This window comes from Fistularia commersonii, chromosome 4, assembly GCF_037954325.1.
Source record: "Fistularia commersonii isolate RoL2024-O1a breed Wild chromosome 4, RoL_Fcom_v1.0, whole genome shotgun sequence".
NCBI lineage: Eukaryota > Metazoa > Chordata > Actinopteri > Syngnathiformes > Fistulariidae > Fistularia > Fistularia commersonii.
In genome coordinates this window covers 5,273,586-5,292,431 of record NC_141287.1, presented here as the reverse complement: position 1 = coordinate 5,292,431, position 18,846 = coordinate 5,273,586, and the positions used below count along the sequence as shown (strand labels likewise).

At 42.9% G+C, this 18,846-nt stretch overlaps 1 protein-coding gene across 1 annotated transcript in view; it reads left to right on the top strand.

Annotated features, from left to right (window-relative positions):
* kcnh3 (potassium voltage-gated channel, subfamily H (eag-related), member 3) overlaps positions 1-18,846 on the top strand; it is a 130,269-nt gene that overhangs the window by 101,904 nt on the left and 9,519 nt on the right. Inside the window, exons 8-10 of the mRNA XM_086144841.1 lie at positions 745-1,113; positions 6,590-6,789; positions 7,777-8,026. Coding sequence (XP_086000967.1) covers positions 745-1,113; positions 6,590-6,789; positions 7,777-8,026 — 819 coding nt within the window. The remainder of the gene's footprint in view (positions 1-744; positions 1,114-6,589; positions 6,790-7,776; positions 8,027-18,846) is intronic.

Here is an 18,846-nt window from a genome sequence, read left to right as displayed (position 1 = left end):
ACACACACACACACACAGGCTTGCGGTCACGCACATGCACACATACACACACACAGAAACATGGTCAAAGCTACAGTCCCTCAAAGCTTGCAACACCTTAGATCACAGAGAAGATACCTCAGTAGTCTATAATTCATTACTTCTTGCTATTTTCTTTTACAAACACAGTGTATCCTTTCTCCTACTCCTCCCGCCTGCCCTTTCTCCTTCTTTCAAAGCCAAATATTTTCATAGCAGCATCTTGGCAATTTGTTCATCAATTTTAAAGGCCTTGTCTTGGTTTTAAGGAGGGAGTGTGCTGGAAAACAAGGACTGTGGTGACCTTGTGCAAGCCAGTAGAGAGGAAGCTGAAGTGGGGAATCAAATCCAGGACAGATCCTACAATTGAAGTTGTTCCATAATCTGCCTTTGGCATACGCATGGTCAATGGCTGATTCATAACAAGAAAATATTACTATTTATTATCATATTTACAAGATCCAATGGAAAATGTGGATGTGTGTCCTTCGAGCAATGTCTAAAGTGGAAGTTTCTACTAAGATTAAAAAAAAAAGTATTTAAAAGTTACAAGTGGTACACACTGAAAACTGATATTTGATCAATGTTTTATTGTTTTATCATTATTTTATCTGTAAACAGCATAAGTTGAAATAGTGAAGAAAAACACATATATTCAGAATGACTAGTGCGATGTTAAGATTTTATTGGATTTTCAATATGCTTGTCTTCTTCTCTCTTTAATAGGCTGGCTGCATGAGCTGGCCAAGCGTCTTGGGACTCCATACTTCCTTTCTCCATTGACAACACTGCTAACACCCTCAACCAGCAGCCTCCCAGCAAACCACAGCCAGTGGAACGCAACGGGGTCAGAGTTCACAGTCCAGGGCACCTGGAACTCCAGCCAAATTAGCGGGAACATGTCGGTGCCCGTGGCCCTGTCAGGGTCGGAGGGCACAGGTGGGGGTTTACTGGGGGGCGGACCCTCGATGCGCAGCAGCTACGTCACATCACTCTACTTTGCTCTGAGTAGTCTGACCAGCGTGGGATTTGGAAATGTGTCTGCCAACACAGACTCAGAGAAGATCTTCTCTATCTGCACCATGCTCATAGGAGGTGAGCCACCACTGTGTATGTGTGTGTGTGTGTGTGTTTCCATCCCCCCCACTATTTGCATACATATTTGTTTCCTCTCAGGGCGTGAAGCTCTCTTCCTCCTCAGTTTAGTGCTCACTCAGCTCATTATGTGGTGCAAGCAAGACATATAAACAAACAGCTGAGCTCAGTGTGTTCAATCCCTGACGCGTTTTCATATTCAATGTTTAACAAGCATATCAGCTCATTTGAGCTTGTAGACTAAACAGGAGGCTGTCCTTTAAATGTTTCTTTTTTTTATTTGTTTTGAATTCACTGACATAACAGCAACCATTTTAGAGCTTTAGAAATGTATGTGTATGTAATGGTCATGGGAAAGATTGCACAAACATGCACTGAATGAAAAAAAAACAACTCACATACATGCATATGTGTGTGTGTGTGTGTGTGTGTGTGTGTGTGTGTGTGTGTGTGTGTGTGTGTGTGTGTGTGTGTGTGTGTGTGTGTGTGTGTGTGTGTGTGTGTGTGTGTAAGACAAGTATAGCCAGTGGTTGCAGAGCTTTACCGAAAAACTGGTCTATGTCCTTGTGAATTGAGTCTGTTTGAAGAAAACCACTGGTTTAAAAATTAAGCAGACATGTGAAGGTCTGAAAGATGCAAAGCTTTATTTTGTGAACCAAAAGGTGCTTTTGTCCATAAAACAGTTTGAAACAAAGTAGTCCACAATCCCCAAATTCAATTTATTCAAATTAAAGTAATTGGCCTCTATTGGGTAATACCTTTAACATTCGGTTGTAGACGAAAATGTTTTTTCACCAACTTCGTGAATTAGAAAAAGGCATTGTCACAATGACCATTAGAATAGTATTGAAGGTCGGTTTTAGGTAAATACAGAGGTGACAGAAGAAAGTTTGCCGCTGCATTTAGAAATTCGTTGTTAAGAACAAAATCAGAGATGAATATGGCACGGCCGCGGTCCTCCACAACTTTCCGGGATTTCTCCAACATGGGTCTAGCAGTAAGAAACCTGTACTGCATATTCGCCAGAAAATCAATTTTCACACAAGCCTTTCCAGGAAAAACGCTGATATATTTCTTGGAAAAGGCTGCCAATGTGAGATTTACAAAGGTGTCGTGAAGGTAATCAACACTTCCGTCACGTCTAGTCCTCCAAGAACATTAACTTACCGATGTGTTTAAGGGCTCAAAAAAGGCTGAAAGTAGCCATTTAAAAGATGGTGGTCTCATGGCCATTATATATCCAGAGATAGATAGATAGATAGATAGATAGATAGATAGATAGATAGATAGATAGATAGATAGATAGATAGATAGATAGATACATACATACATACATACATACATACATACATACATACATACATACATACATACATACATACATACATACATACATACATTAGACCTACATATAGGTCCAACTAGGGGAGGGGCACTGCTTGAGAAAGTCTGCTCTCAATACACACTGTTTCTCTGTCTGAGAAACAGTATGTACGTTTGCATGTGTGTGCATGTGCGTGTGTGCGTGTGTGTGTGTTTGAGTGGACCTGAATTCCACCAAAATATTAAATATGTTGTAGTACCATCAATCACGCACATTTGTCACTTGCTGTTTGTTTCTTGAAACACAAACATATCTTGTAAAATGACAATTTCTTCATATGAACAAAATTCGAAGATATTCCATCTATTATAGATAAGCATTTAGTCTTTTTATTAAATTCGTATTTCCAGATAGGGCTCAACAGGAGGAGGAGGGGCCATGACTCTCTATCACATATACAAACTAGGGTCAATCCGGGTTTTAATTTCATGCATCTTGCTTTGCAACCCAACCATCTGAGGGCTGCAGCTGAAATTATGACACGTCAACACAATGACATTTGTTTTTCATTATCTGTCGTTGAGTCGATCTTGTTTGCGATGTTTGACATTTAGAGAGGCTCCTCTGCAAACAGCGGCCACAGTTGAGTTACTGTAGCTCGTGTCAGCACTCCAACAGTAGGGCCATTCTTCTCTGAGATGGCACTCTAATTATATTCTAGGATGGACTATTGTCTGCAAAGTAAAGAAGTTGCTGTGAGCAAAAATCCCTGGTTCTGAAATGGTAAAATGGTAAAACCAATCATGTTAGCAGTGATTTGTTCATCTTTCATACCTACTCTGAAGCGTGGCATGAACTCTGGTAACCTGCGTTGTGTCATATCTGCTCAGGTGCGGAGGGAGTGGGTTGGGGGAGGGTGTTACCCACCACACCTGCAGCCTGAAATCCAAAACAATGCCACGTGCTGAGCCGAGAAGCTATTCGATTCAACCGTCCGTCGACTAACCTTCAGTAGCAAAGGGAGCTCTTGCTGAAGTCATTTGACAAAAAAAAGCTGAGGCGAATTTGCTATTCAATCACTGGAGTGCTCAGCTTGCTTCATGTCTGTGCTCCATGAAGGATTTTATTCAGATGGGCCTTTTGTTTAATATTCCCAAATATAAACTTTCAATGCCATTCAAGTAAGGGCATTTTCTGCTTTTGCTTTTGGGGTTGTTCATCATACCTGCCTGCCCAGAGCTTTTGATTTCCTTTTTTTCTTAGACATTTTTTTCTTTATCTGGGTTTATATAAATGCACATATAGTCTACACTTACATAGTAAAAATATATGAATATGTCTGACTGATTATTTGCTTTTAACACATTTTGTCAATTTTTTTCCACTATTTATGAAAAACATAAGTCAGGTAATTTTTACGACAGGCATGACTTTTCCTGTGATCAGACTGTCCTCAATATATCAGCTCTTTTGCTTTTCATTGAAATTGAGGCTTGCGTTGTATCAAGATTTAAGCAACCCTGCACCCACTGTAAAAATTCCAAAACTACAGTAAAAGAACAGGAAAGGAAAAGCTGGTGTATTCATTCTTTTTTTTTTTCTTTATTCTATACTAGATTAAAAGATGATGCAAAATATTCATCCCAAATTCATTGGAAGAGAATGAGTTTATGTAAGCTTTTTTGTTTTGGTTATGTTATTTTTCATGAATTACCTTCTATTTAGTTTTCTTTTTTTATGTCCTTAGATTTATTTGTGCAATCCATTAGAGAAAGTTGTTCAGACCATTAATGTATTAATGCCATTTTATGCCTGTCAAGGCTCATAAAGACTTCATGAAGCTCCCTGCCATGTAGAGGCATAACGGCATGTCTCCTGTGGGCTTCAAGTCAACCTCTGCGTGAGCTGCCACCTCACCGTGGTGGAGGGGTTTGCATGTCCCAGTGATCCTGGGAGCTATGTTGTCGGGGCCCTTATGCCCCTGGAATGGTCACCCAAGGCAAACAGGTCCAAGGGGAGGGGGCAGAGAAAGTGTAGCTTAGAAGACCTCCAATGAAGAAGAAAATTATTGGATCCGATTTTCCCTTTCCCTTGCCCGGACGCTGAATGCTGTAGGGCTGTCCTGGCTGACACACCTCTGCCTCATTGCATGGATGTCGAAACAGTGCCACTGGACCGGCAGACCAGGGTGGTGATCTCTTGAAAAGGAGGATCGGAGGGTGTGCTCCAACTACAGGGGGATCACACTCCTCAGCCTCCCTGGGTTCAACAACCCGGCGAACCCGGGTTGTTGAACCTCAGATTCAGGAGGAGCAGTGTGGTTTTCATCCTGGTCGTGAAAAAGTGAACTAGCTCTATACCCTCGGCAGGGTCCTCAAGGGGGCATGGGAGTTTGCCCAACCAATCTACATGTGTTTTGTGGACCTGAAGGAGGCATTCGACCATGTCCCGTGGAAAATCCTGTGGGGAGTGCTCTGGGAGTATGGGGTACCAAACCCTGTCATATGGGCTGTTCGGTCCCTGTGCAATTAGTGTTGGAGCTCCAACTCCAGTTTGGTGGCCACAGGATTGAGTCTCTGCTTTTTGCAGATGATGTGGTTCTGTTGGCTTCATCAGACCATGAGCTCCAGCTCTTACTTGGAGGGGTTCGCGGCCGAGTGTAAAGAGGATCAGCACCTCCAAATCCAAGACCATGGTGCTCAGCTGGAAACAAGTGAAATGCCCACTCAGGGTCAGGGAAGTGGTTCTGCCCCAAGAGGAGGAGTTCAAGTATCTCTAGGTCTTGTTCACAAGTGAGGGAAGGATGGAGCGGGAGATCAACAGGTGAATTGGTGCGGTGTCTGCAGCGATGCAGATGCTGTACCAGTCCATCTTGATGAAGAGGGAGCTGAGCCAAAAGGTGAGGCTCTAAATTTACTGGTCGATATACGTTCCCACCCTCACCATTGTAAGGAGATCGCGGATACAAGCAGCCGAAATGAGTTTCCTCCGCAGGGCAGCCAGACTCTCACTTAGAGATAGAATGAGAAGTTCGGTCATCCAGGAGGAGCTCAGAGTAGACCAGCTGCTCCTCCGCAAAGAGAGGAGTCAGATAAGGTGGCTCAGGATTCTGGGGGGAGGTATTCCGGGCATGTCCATGTGGGAGGGGACCACGGGGAAAACCCAGGACAGGCCGATTATGTCTCCAGGTTGGCCTTGGAATACCTTGGGGTCCCCCCAGAGGAGCGAGGGAGGTCTAGGGAGGGAGGACCGGTGCTGCCCCCGCGACCCGACTCGGGATTAATGGGAGAAGATGGATGGATGGATGTATCGATGGCTTCAAATCAAATTTTTATCAAAATAGCACCAAATCACAAGACAGTTGTCTCGTTACACTCTCCCTTTCGGGCTGGTCCAGACCACACTCTTAAAATCAATTTACAGAAACCAAACATTCACGCATGAGCAAGCATTTTGGTGACAATGGCGAGGAAACACTGCCTTTTTTTGGTGCAGAAACCTAAGAACGATCCAAACCCAATGTGGCGGCCTTCTGCCTCAACCGGATGGAGTAGAAAGAGAGAAAGCAAGAGGGAAGGAAAGAGAGAAGAAAAGCAAGCGTGTGATATAGACAGATTTAAAGGGTTTGGAGGGACAGGCACAATGATCTCTTATTGATAATAACAGTAGTACAGACAGTTACATGGCTACAGGCAAAACGTTACAATAACAGCTTTAATATCGTAAAGGAAACAATAATGGTGGACACTGCAGTGGATAAAGCCATGCCCCTGAGTACCTGCAAAATGAGAGAGGCCAAGGACCTAGGAGATGATTTTAGGTTACTTGCATTGAAGAGGGGACATGAGTGCAAAGTGGGAGGATGACAGAAGTGCATCTTGAAAAATACCTTGGTAGCTGAAGCCTATAACAGCAGAACCAGGAGCTTGCCTAGTCCCAACTATTAGCTTTCTAAAAAACAAAGGGTCTAAGCCTATTTTTAAACAAAGAGATTGTATTCGGCCCACTTGGGTCCACATTAGAAGACCATTCCACCAAAGGGGAGCCTGATAACTGTGTGCATAAAGGGCATGTGAATTTTAACTATGGATTTAATGTTTAATATTAAAACATATATCTATGCTATAAAGAATCCTTCCTTTTTTCTCTCAGCACTGATGCACGCGGTGGTGTTTGGTAACGTCACCGCCATAATTCAGAGAATGTACTCGCGCCGCTCGCTCTATCACACCCGGACCAAGGACCTGAAGGACTTCATCAGGGTCCATCGGCTTCCCAAGGCCTTAGAGCAACGCATGCTGGAGTGTTTCCAGACCACCTGGTCGGTCAACAATGGGATCGATGTTAGCGAGGTGAGAGATGAGCTGATGACTCTCATTGGTTCTACAATGCTCCTAATGACTAGCTTTTGGATTAGGCTGCATTTGCATCAAGAGACATTGTAATCAAGGAGTCAGGAAATGTATTTCTGTCTACTGCTGTTTTTTACTGCTTGCTTCCGGCATTTTTTTAATTCAATTTTTTTTAAAGAAAAATGGAAATGCTTCCTCAACAACAATGTAGATCCAAACCGCCTTTAATTTAAGCATGAAGTGAAAAAATTGTATGCATTTAGACAAAAGGGATGAATATACTGTCAACGGTTTGATCTGCATGATTTTTTTTCTAGTGTGTCTTTTCACTATAATTCACAATGTATTTTTATTAACCAAAACATCATGAAGACTTCCCAATTGTTGAACTCAATCAGTCCAGAATGCAGGAGGTTTATTGGAGAGTCTAAATTTCCCAGACATCTGAGCAAGTGAATGGATCCATGTCTCAATTTGTGGCCCTGTGATTGACCGGTGATCAGTCCAGGTTGAACCCCAACTCTTGCTCAATGATAGCTAGGATAAGCATCACGCCACTCCCCCAACCCCCAACCCTGGGTGAAGGATGGGTGGTATGCGTCTGTGGAGGTTCTCAGCCATCCAGATCATGGTGAATTCTTGTTGAATTCTTCTTGTCGTGGCAACAGGTCATTTGAACTGAAGAAGCCTCTCGGATGAGGGGTGAAATGTATTCAAGTGAAGAAATACAGTTCCAGCTGGCACGACAAGAAGATTTCTACAAAAAGACAAGTGGTATAGATCTAGGTTGAATGAACCACTTGCAGTTTGCCCAGTAGAGCTGATATTTACCCAGAGACTTGGATATAGGGGGGCAAATAATCAAAGTGTATGCAAGTACAGGGGTCTCATGTTTTATGTCAGACATGGTGTTGATGACCTGGGTCGCCGCCAGATGTCACGCAAACATTGGATTATAACCATCTGCATACGACCCGATCTCCACAGCTGCTGAAGGACTTCCCGGATGAACTGAGAGCAGACATTGCCATGCACCTGAACAAGGAGCTGCTGCAGCTGCCCCTGTTCGAGTCGGCCAGCAGAGGCTGCCTCCGTTCCCTATCGCTCATCATCAAGACATCCTTCTGTGCACCAGGGGAGTTCCTCATTCGCCAGGGAGATGCCCTGCAGGCCATCTACTTCGTCTGCTCGGGCTCCATGGAGGTGCTGAAAGACAACACTGTTTTGGCCATTCTGGGTAAGGGAATATCCAGAATTTAGTCCTTGTGATGGCGGTTGCTGAACTACAGTGGATCCTGAGAGGATCAAATTTTTCTGATTAAAACAAGCTGTTAATGGTGAAATGTTAACTGATATTAACATTCAAATACAACATTCCGACAATTAACTCTACAATGCAACTTGATATTGAAGGAGAAGATGCAGAATATAACCAGCCATAAGTCAAAAGGAGAAACTATGTGGATAGGGTAAATAATGATGGCTAAAATGCCAAAAACCCATGTTTGTCTACGCGTGTAAGTGAAGAACAGGGAGGGCAGCTCGCTGTGAGAGCTGATAAAGAGCATTTCATTTGCTGCTGCTTTAGTGCACAGCGATGAAATGATGACATAGCCTCTGAGTTGTCGATGGGTTCCATTTTAACCAATGAGCACTTCTAAAACAACTACAAAACATATACCACAGAGAATTTCCGGGGGCAACTATATACCTGACTAAACCACAACTCCGGGCCCCTTGTCCCCATGGGGTGAAAGGCCACGCCCCTTAGTGTCCTGGCTGGTTTCAGCTGATCAAGTGATACCAGCTCCCTACGCCCACCTACATCGAGCACAAAACTCTCAGCGCCCGCTCAACAACCCGGAAAAAGCTATCATACGGGGGCTGAAGGGGCAAGTGGTGAGCATCATATCACACAAACACAAGTGGGGATGAAGTGCTCCAAACTCCTAGTAGACGCGTCGTTAGCGACGGAAAATCCACCAGCAAACGTTGGTGCACATCCCCCAATGCTAAGAAGTTAGTGTGCGTTCGCAGCACAACCCATCTCAGATGGATAGATGGGAACCAACACAGCATCGACTAACGTTGGTTGGCGTTTAATCTGTTGCCGCACAGAAAATCTGCACCGATGATGGGGACTGTGATGGAGGCAATCGTGAAATCCCACTCGAAACGGACACCAACCGCAAACAGAAGGTCGCTATAGAGGACCCATTAGCGGCGCTCAGTAGTGGGCCGCTGTCTCTGGCCTGGCTTGCGTTGGGGGAGAAGGCTCTTTCTCCAAGCCAGAGTCCACTAGGAATTTCAGTCCATACCAGAGATGGCCCCAGTGGGCGTGGGGACAACCTGCTCCTTCTCGGTGCGAAGGAGAAACTCTACGCTTTTCTTGGTTCTGCGACCCTGCGTCCAGCTAAACTGCTTGGCCTGAGCAAAGTGGCCCACAGCACCATTGTAGCACCGGAAGGGCACGCATCAGTGCTTGACGATGACATTGTGCAGATACTTGCATGAGTTGGTCGGGTTCTCGGGGTCGAGAAAGTAGCGGACCATTCTCAGATATCTCAGAGGCCGCATCATATCCGGGTCACCAATGCGGTGCTTGGCGAGGAAATGATGACGGAGCCTCAGAGCCGTGGATGAGTTTGACTTTAATCGACAAGCACCGACACACAACTACCACAGTGAACGTCGGGGGGCAATATACAGTATACCCAGCTTAAACCACGACCCCCAGCCCCTAATGAGGTTTTGGGAGCCCCTCATATGTCATTGGTTGTGTCATTGTCTGCCTCTTTATGACAGATGACAACCAGCCATTCAAATTGCTACAAATTTGCTTCTTGTCGCTTCATTTTACACGTATTAATGAAAATGCTTCTCATTCAAGCACCTAAAAAGACAACTGAAATAAAAAGTAGCAAGTTGTTCTAGAAAAGTTTTTAAAGGTAAAGTAAGACGAAGATTGTTTTTAATGATTGTGCTGGTTATATCGGCTTTCATGGGTGTTTCCAGCTTTCAAAATACTTTTGTTTTTTTGTCAGGTCTTCACTGGCAGCCAGCAATTAGTGCCTGTGAAGCTGATGTCACGGTAGTACTATCACATTACCCCAGTCATTACCAGAGAGGGAATATGACAGCAAGAGGGGGATAGTTCATTCTGGATTTTAAAAAAACATAGATGAAAATACATCTTTCCCTTCTGTCTGCAAAGATGTGTTGCCATAAATTGTTTTTCAATGAACGCCATGCATTATTTTCTACTGATCCAGCGATAATTCAATTCAAAGACTTACTATGTATAGCTTCATAGTTACATAACACAGCAGAGTCTTATTAAATTACTTAATATAATAATGATAAATCATTTTTAATTTCTCATCTGCTGGCTGGCCAATGCTGTCTGATCACTCACCCGGGTGACGTCTCCTCACTGCTGCTGAAGCATCAACACCCTGGCTGCTTTGTCTGAAGGGACCAAACCTTTATTTGTAACCAAATATTTAAATTAAACTTTCTTGTAACATCGACAGTGTTGCCACAAGTCCATCTACCTGATGCCATACTTGGGCAAGAGAGAAAGAAAAAGAAGGGAAAGGCAAATATTTTCTTTCATTAGGAAAAAAAACTGGGGATGAAAACATTTCAGAGGGGTAGTGTTCATAATTGGGTATAAGTTGGTGTATGCAGTGGTAAAAACGGCATTTTCTCTGTATATGCATTATGTTTCAGCGAAGCCTGACACTGAACAAGGTAGCAATTGGGTGACAGCGAGTGGGCGGAAACACTGGAGTCATGCCCTGCTACCGCCATGACTATCTTATCATCCAGCATTACATAATTGAGTTATTTCTCTACATCGATTCAAGTCACACTTCATTCTATCCATTGGTCGCATTTGATTTCCTTTTCTTCTCCTCGCCTGTTTATCGTCCTCCCTACATCTTTTATTCAGTGTATCTGTGCGATAGCATATTGTCGACTGATTTCTGTTGCTCAACTGTCTTTATGTAAAAGAAAAAATAAAAGAGGAGAAACAAAGGGATTCGGTAAATATGTGCTTTTAAAAGGTGAGAGAATCATGTACTTTTTCATTCAAAGATACACAATTAGTTGCTCATTTATCATAATATACTGCAGACATAGAGCCGGATTAACTTTCGAAGTCTAAGCCAGTGAAGAGATGCCCGAACATTTTTCTCATGCCCTGTAAATAAGGGCTCCATTGGCTGTGACCAGACGTCACATTTTTAACAATATGTTGATACACTGGAATGATCAAACTTGATCATTTTCTTGAGTGCACGCCACATATAAGTCAGTGATCTACAACAATTACACAAAATACTGAGACATAAGCAGGTTCTGGAAAACTCAACAAGTCCGAAACATGTGGATTAAGAACCCTGTTTTTTCCTCAAAATTCCCATTCCACAAAATGGGAATTTATACTTACTTACAAAGGTGCTTTCCAACCTTAGCCCAATTGGAAAGTAATCTATATGTAAAAGACTGAAAGAGTCTGCAAATGTAATGTATTTCTTTATGTTCTTTGTTTTACTTAAAGGAAAAGAGCCTTTGGGAACACACACGGTCACCATTGTTACTCAGTGTTGTAACATGAAGAAAGAAAGAAAAATAAAGTAACTACTGGGATCATAAAATGATTTAGATATTGCCATCCATACATCAGACAACTTTGAAAAGGCTTGAAAAAGACTTAAGCAGAACTAAAGCCTGACAGGCTTTTAGATTTTTTAATCACAGCCTAGAGATTTTACAAAGACTCATACAGGGTCACTATTTACAAGAGTATAACTAGATTGTTCCAGCACTTTTTGCCCACCATTAATTGTTTTGACTGCGTATTTGAGTCCATTGCTTTTCATTCTCCACTCGGTCATGATACGTTGGAGAGTTGACATTGTCCAAGCGGGGCTGTTCTGCCCACAGCTCCACCATCCGCTCCTCCTTCTGGATTGTCCATATTAAATGTTATTAAATTAAATTACAAACTTCGCCCTTCCCATTCATCAATACCGCCAGCAAATACCAAGTCTTCCACCAATACCATTCTGGTGATTGTTAGTCAACTAGGTTTCCGGTTTTGTGAGAGCTCATCTATGGGTTGTTGATTGTGTGACATAACCGTAAAGACTGAAAGACTTGCTGTGATTTAGGGGCGATAGTGTTTATTTGGACTATGGTTGAGGCGTCTCCCTCTCCTGTGCATCAATAAAGTACTTTCGGTTTGGCAACACAATATCACAGCTTGCCACCGTTATTTTTGGATAAGTTAAATCCCGACAGTTTATGTACTGTATTTAAGCACACTCACTTGGGGAACATGATACTCGCGGTAACATTAAACACGTCCGATATAGTCATAAGCCCAAGACTAGGAAAGGAATGATCCGAGACTGCTCAGATTATCACCTTATACTTAGCGATCAAGATGACAGGAGTGCACCATGACCAATGTTCCCTCTAATTTTTCATATGTCTGGGCATACAGACAACCTCGCTGAGCACACTGAGGACCACTGTGAGCAACATTAGATGTGCACGCTGAGGCCACAAATCAGTATCACACCTGGGATCATAGCTTCCATTTAGTCCATATTTTTAAATCAGAAAACTTGCTTACTACTTTAGCTTCGCTGCATGTTTTGCAGAGCTGACCAAATCTAGCCCAGTTTCACCGCTTTTCTTCTATTTGCACGTACTCCAATAGCCATTCCAACTTAAAAGAACCGCATTTCTTTTTTACTTCGGTTTGGTGAGTGGACTTATTACATTCACTGCCTGCTCATCTTGCCATAATAAGGGGTTAGCATTAGCGTCACTTAACTCCGCCAAATTGTTATTATGGTTGTATAGCGTGTACGGGCAGAGCACGTGCACAATTACTGTCAATGCCATGATTGGCTGCATAGTGTAATTGCATCATATTGTGTGATTGGCTGGACACCTGTCACTCACTGAGTTACACAGCAAAATGATAAAGAAAAAAATGTTATATATCTAATTCATTTGCAGTGCGCCCACTGCGCCGCATAGGTTTTCTTGTGCGCTCAGAGTGTGCGAGCAGTGCGCAATTGCGCAGGCGCAGCTTAGGGGAAACATTGGCCACGACCCCAGTAAAATTTTCTTCTAACTTTCAGTTTATAGTCTGTGACCATCAAAATCCTTTGGCGTAAGCTCAGCGTAAGACGTTGATGCCTCCGCTATCTTTCCCTCTACTCAGGTCAAGAGTCTGTTGGTAGTACATCATCTTCCTGTTTACATATCAATAATATCACCCACCGTGCGTATTTCAATCAGTGGTATATAAATAGACCTGACCCCATATATTGCAGCCATTCTTGTCCATAGCCTTGTCACCTCCCAGATAGATGCTCCATTCTTTTTGGTCTCCCTAACCAAATCCCCCCACAATGCCAGGTCCTCACAGAATTGCGATCATAGTCGGCCCCCCAACTTAAAATATGTCACCCCAGTCCTTCAACAGCTCCACTGGTTGCCTGGAAAATCTAGGATAAACTTCAAATTGAATTATGGCTCATCACCTACATATACATTCACAACCTGGCCCCTCCACGCCGATCAGATTGGCTTCATACTGCCACTGCCTTCCGCTCTCTCAGGAGTTTGTTCCTTCTGTCCTCCTTAGTACCATGAGATGCAAAGCGTTCAGTCGTTCTGCTTTTTGTAAGGGGACCTTCAGCAGTGCAGAAAGGCACCCACAAATAAAATGTATTATTATTAATTATTATTATTATATTATCTTATAACTGACACAACGATCCCTTCAACCGCATTGAAATTTAAAAAAAAATAGATATTTTGGCTTTCAAAACACTTCTAGAAAAAGGTTTGAGACACCAAATAGGTTCTGATTCACAGCACAGATCCTTAAGGAAATAGCTCAGCTGTTATGACACTTAGCTTGCGAACACAAGGCCAAACAGTGGCCGCAATTCTGCAAGGGATACATTACACTATAACATAGATATTATTGAGCTGTTTAAATGTTGTCCTTCTAATGCAAGGGTTGAGTTGGCATTACTTGCTCCACTATGTGATCAGCATCACTTTGCCAAGTCCTGTCTCCTCACACTTTTCCAGACTACAAAGCATAACAGCTGTTCAGTTCTGCTAACAGGAAAGGAGGCAGCAAGTCAGACAAACTGACCCCAGTCTAAAAGGCTTACTTTGCACTGCAGCAGAGATTTTCAGGCTTTCAACTGGCCATCAGAGCAGGCAGGACAGAAGAAAACACAATGAAGATGATACCTTTAGTGTTGTATTCGGAATAAAATGTTTTATTCACATTTTGTTTTTGCATTTAAAGCATTTCGTCTCTGTATTCTCTATATCCTCTTCTCTCACACCAACTACCTTCATATCCTCCCTCACTATATCCATAAATCCTCTCTTTGGTCTTCCTCGAGACCTCCTGCTTGGCAGCTCCAATTCCAGCATCCGTCTACCAATATATTCACTATCCCTCCTCTGCACATGGCCGAACCATCTCAGTGTGGCTTCTCTGACCTTCTCTCCAAAACATCTAACATTGGTTTTCCTCTGATAGACTCAATCCTGATCCTAATCATTCTGGTCACTCCCAAAGAGAACCTTAGCATGTTCATCTCTGCATCCTCTAGCTCTGCCTCCTTTCTTTCATCATTGTAACTGTTTCTAGGCCATACAGCATTGCTGGTCTCACCACTGTCTTGTACACCTTTCCTTTCATTCTGGCTGATATTCTTCTATCACATAGTACCCCTGACACTTTTCTCCACCCATTCCAACCTGCTTGAACCCGTCTCTTCACCTCTTTTCCACACTCTCAGCTGTTCTGGACCGCAAGTACCTGAAATCATCCAACTTCTTGAACTCCATTCCCTGAAGCCTCACTGTTCCACCCGTGTTCCTCTCATTCAAACACATATACTCTGTCTTTCTGTGACTAACATTTCATTCCTCTCCTTCCCAGAGCATACCCCCATGTCTCTAGATTTTCCTCAACCTGTACCCTGCTGTCACTACAGATCACAACATCACCTACAAACATCATGGTCCATGGAGATTCCTGTCTAACGTCATCTGTCAGCCTGTCCATCACCACTACAAACAAGAAGGGGCTCAGAGTTGATCCCTTATAAAGCCTCACCTCCACCGTTACCCCTACAGCACACCTCTCCACTATCTCACAGCTGGCATACATGTCCTGCACCAGTCTAACATACTTCACCACATCTGTAGTACACTTTCTAGGCCTGAAGCCATACTGCTGCTCACAAATGCTGTCTTCTGCTCTCAGTCTAGTTTTCAGCACTCTTTCCCATAACATAATTTTATGGATCATCAACTTTATCCCTCTATAGTTGCCGCAATTCTGCATATCCCCCATATTCTTGAATATGGGCAGCATCACACTTCTTCTCCATTCCTCAGGCATCTTCTCACTCTCTAAGATCCTGTTAAATAATCTAGGCAGAAACTCCCTCTCCTAGACACTTCCATACCTCCACAGGTATATCAACAGGACCAACTGCCTTGCCACTCTTTATCCTCTTCAATGCCTTCCTCACATCACTTTTACTTAACTCTGCTACTTTGTGGTCTACAATAGTCACATCCTCTACTCTTACCCCTCTTTAATTTTCCTCATTCATCAGCTCTTCAAAGTACTCTTTCCAACCTGTATAAATCATTCTCTCCCTCCTCACTGTCCAACTGAGCATTCATCCATCATATGCCCTTTGTTTTGCTTTTGTTACCTCTATCTTTACCTTACGCTGTATGTCCCCGCACTCCTGTCTGTTCTCTTCATTCCCATCAGTATCCCACTTCTTCTTTGCTAACCGCTTTCTCTATATATACTCCTGCACTTCCTCATTCCACCACCAAGTCTCCTCATGTACTTTCCTTCCAGATGATACACCAAGTACTTTCCCACCTGTATCCCTGATACCATTAGCTGTTGTTGTCCAATCACCTGGAATCTTACCCTGACCACCCAGAGTCTTTCTCAACTCCTCCCTGAAAACCATACAACATTCCTTTCAGCTTCCAACACATTGTCCTCTGCTCTGCCTTTGTCCTCTTGTCCTCACCTACAACTACTTTGCAGTCACTGATCTCTTTCAGGTTACCTCGTCTGTACAAGATGTAGTCTACCTGCGTGTTCCTACCTCTTATACCCTATGTCCCTGTCTTTTCTGGGGAAAAGTGTTCACTAAAGTCATTTCCATCCTTTTTGCAAAGTCTACCATCATCTGTCCCTACGCCTTCCTATCCTGTATACCAAATCTGCCCATCACGTTGACCCACAGTAGCCCAATTTCCACTGTAGGTCATTGGTACCAATGGTGGTCTCATACCGATCAGGTATGAGATTATTAGATTTGATTTGTATGTTTTGGCAAAAGTTTTACGCCGGATGCCCTTCCTCTGCATTTATGCGGGCTTGGGACTGGCTCGGGGAGGCACTGACTCGTGCTGCCCTGAGGCTGCATTTTTTGCATTTAAAACACCAAACGGTTAAAATAAACCAAAATTGGGCAAATGCCATCACCCACTGGTCCTGCATCGCCGCGTCGTGCAGTAGATACAGCTTCTGTCTCACAACAGGCAGATCCTTGGTTTGATTCCAACAGGGTGGCCTTTCTAATATGCGCTTTGTATGTTTTCCTCATGGCTGCATGGGGTTCCTCTGGGTTCTCCGATTTCCTCCAAAGTCCAAAAACATGCAGGAGGTTCATTTGAGACCCTATATTACCCAGACAGACATGTGACAGAAATGAAGGAGTGAATAGGTTTATGGCTGAGTAGTTGGTCCAGGCTTAGCTTTACCACTTGCCAGATAACAACTGGGATAGGCTCCAGCACCCCCTGCAACCCTGAGTGCAATATAAAGAATCTGTGACATTGTTAATTCATTAATTAATTAAAACTTTAAGGTACATTCTCATTGAACCAATAAGAATGTCTTTATTGCTTTACTATTCATTAATTGCCAGAAGATATGCATAGGCCCCTGGGGGGGGCATTGATATTTTGATATAAACATATAAATAGTTAATATTACACTGATTTCATTACTGAAAGAAAATGTTATATCCACATCATTATTATCTGAATAATGGCATATACCTGCGTGTCTGCATTCATGTCCATGACGAAGTGGATTTATTTCTACAAATACCAAGCCCCCTTCCCCCGTGTTTAATCATGATCTAGACACACTTCTATTAACACACACATCTATTGATGGTATGCAGTGCTGTGCTGATGGTTAATAATGAATGGATTTTTCATTGATAATGAACCTTGATTATTAATGCTTAAATGTGGATTGAATAGAGCCCTGGATAGCCAACATGCCACAACCTACCACAGCATTTACCAACAACCTGCATCTACGTGCTGTGCACCACTATTTAGAGGAAGAGCTCTCATCTGCGTCGAAACCATTTAAAACATCTATGACTCTTGTAAAGTGCAGCCACACATGCACAAATTGTACCCAAAAATTATATATGCCTTTTTGTATGATGATTGAGCTTCTTGTATTATTATGGACCTGCAGTCAAAAAAATTGCACTGGCTTGATATCCGGATGCATTTTTGAGAGATATGACGATTTTTAATAAGAATTTTTTTGTCTTAAATGTCCTTCACATATTACATCAAACTATTTTGATAAATGCTTTTTCACACATGACATCACAGCAGTTGATAATATCCCATCAGCCAAATTGGCCCTCTGGGTCTGGGATTCACAAGGTCACAGGCTGTCGGTCAGTGATCAATGTGATACCCCATTCAGGAATAGATAGACCTTTACTGAATCGGTTCAAGATGACTTTAAATCGATCCTTTCCCCCAGCGAATTCAACCAAATATGTAGTGACACCTTGGCTCAGAGGCAAATTATCATCAGGATATTATTACTAAACGCATTTTTAATCCAATAAATACACAGGACTCCATGACCTATTAGGACAACAACAAAAATCACTTTTCATTAACCTAGCAGCCCTTGCATTTGTATGAAAAGCCTCTAACAAAAAAGGAAATGAACCAATAACCTTTTTGGTTGCAAAATCCTGAGTATCCAGCCCGAACTATTAAAAAAATGGCTTAACAGTGTTTCAATGACCCAAGATTAACCACAGCTGACATAATTAAAGATGGGATAACAAACCCATTTCTATCAATTTACTTTCAAGGGGAATTAATACAATCGAGTTGATATTTATGGTTGTTTGCTTTCAACAGACCAGTCTCAAACCTCTCTAATAATTAAGATTTTGCCCGCCGATCCTCAAATATAACTGCGAATTTAAATTTAATTGACGGATTCTAACAGAAAACAGCTTATCTTGTATTGTTCACGACTTCCTGCCTAATTTGTCTGCAGGATATTAAAGGCAAGTTTGTTTATTTTTTAAAGCTGAGCTGTGAGCCTTTCATCAAAAGTAACCCTATGCCCGTTTATCCGTCCCTCAATTCACATTTGTGTGTTTTTTAATCTCCAAATCAAATCTAACGAGTTGTCATCGATGGCGAAAATCCCAGTGGAGTGTGCTCCTGCTTCCCAGCCCTGATCTGTTCCCCCATCTCAGACTCAGATGCAGATCGGACATCTAGTCTCGATTACATGTCGCCTTCAAGTACACGTCTTCGGCTCAGTCTTTACTGTGACTGTTAATGCGAGCTCGGGCGCATCGCCCCCCGTCTTCCCCACAACCGGTGGGGATCGGAGTTGTCTCTGCGCTGTAAAAAGTAGCGAAGGAGCAGAAATGTTGAGTGATGTGTGGAAAAGGTGGATGTGGACGATGTGTGAGGAGAGCATCATGGCATGTTAAGTACAGATGGGTGGGGGTGGGGGGTCAAAAAATGAAGCAGAGGAGGAACAGTGGGTGGCAAACATAACATGGCGGTGGTTAGAGGAAAGATGGGTCATGGCTTCTGTTCCACACATATCATCCCTTTCTCTTTCTCACCAACTCCTTCCTTTCTCCCCCACTGAAGCCATGCCAGTCT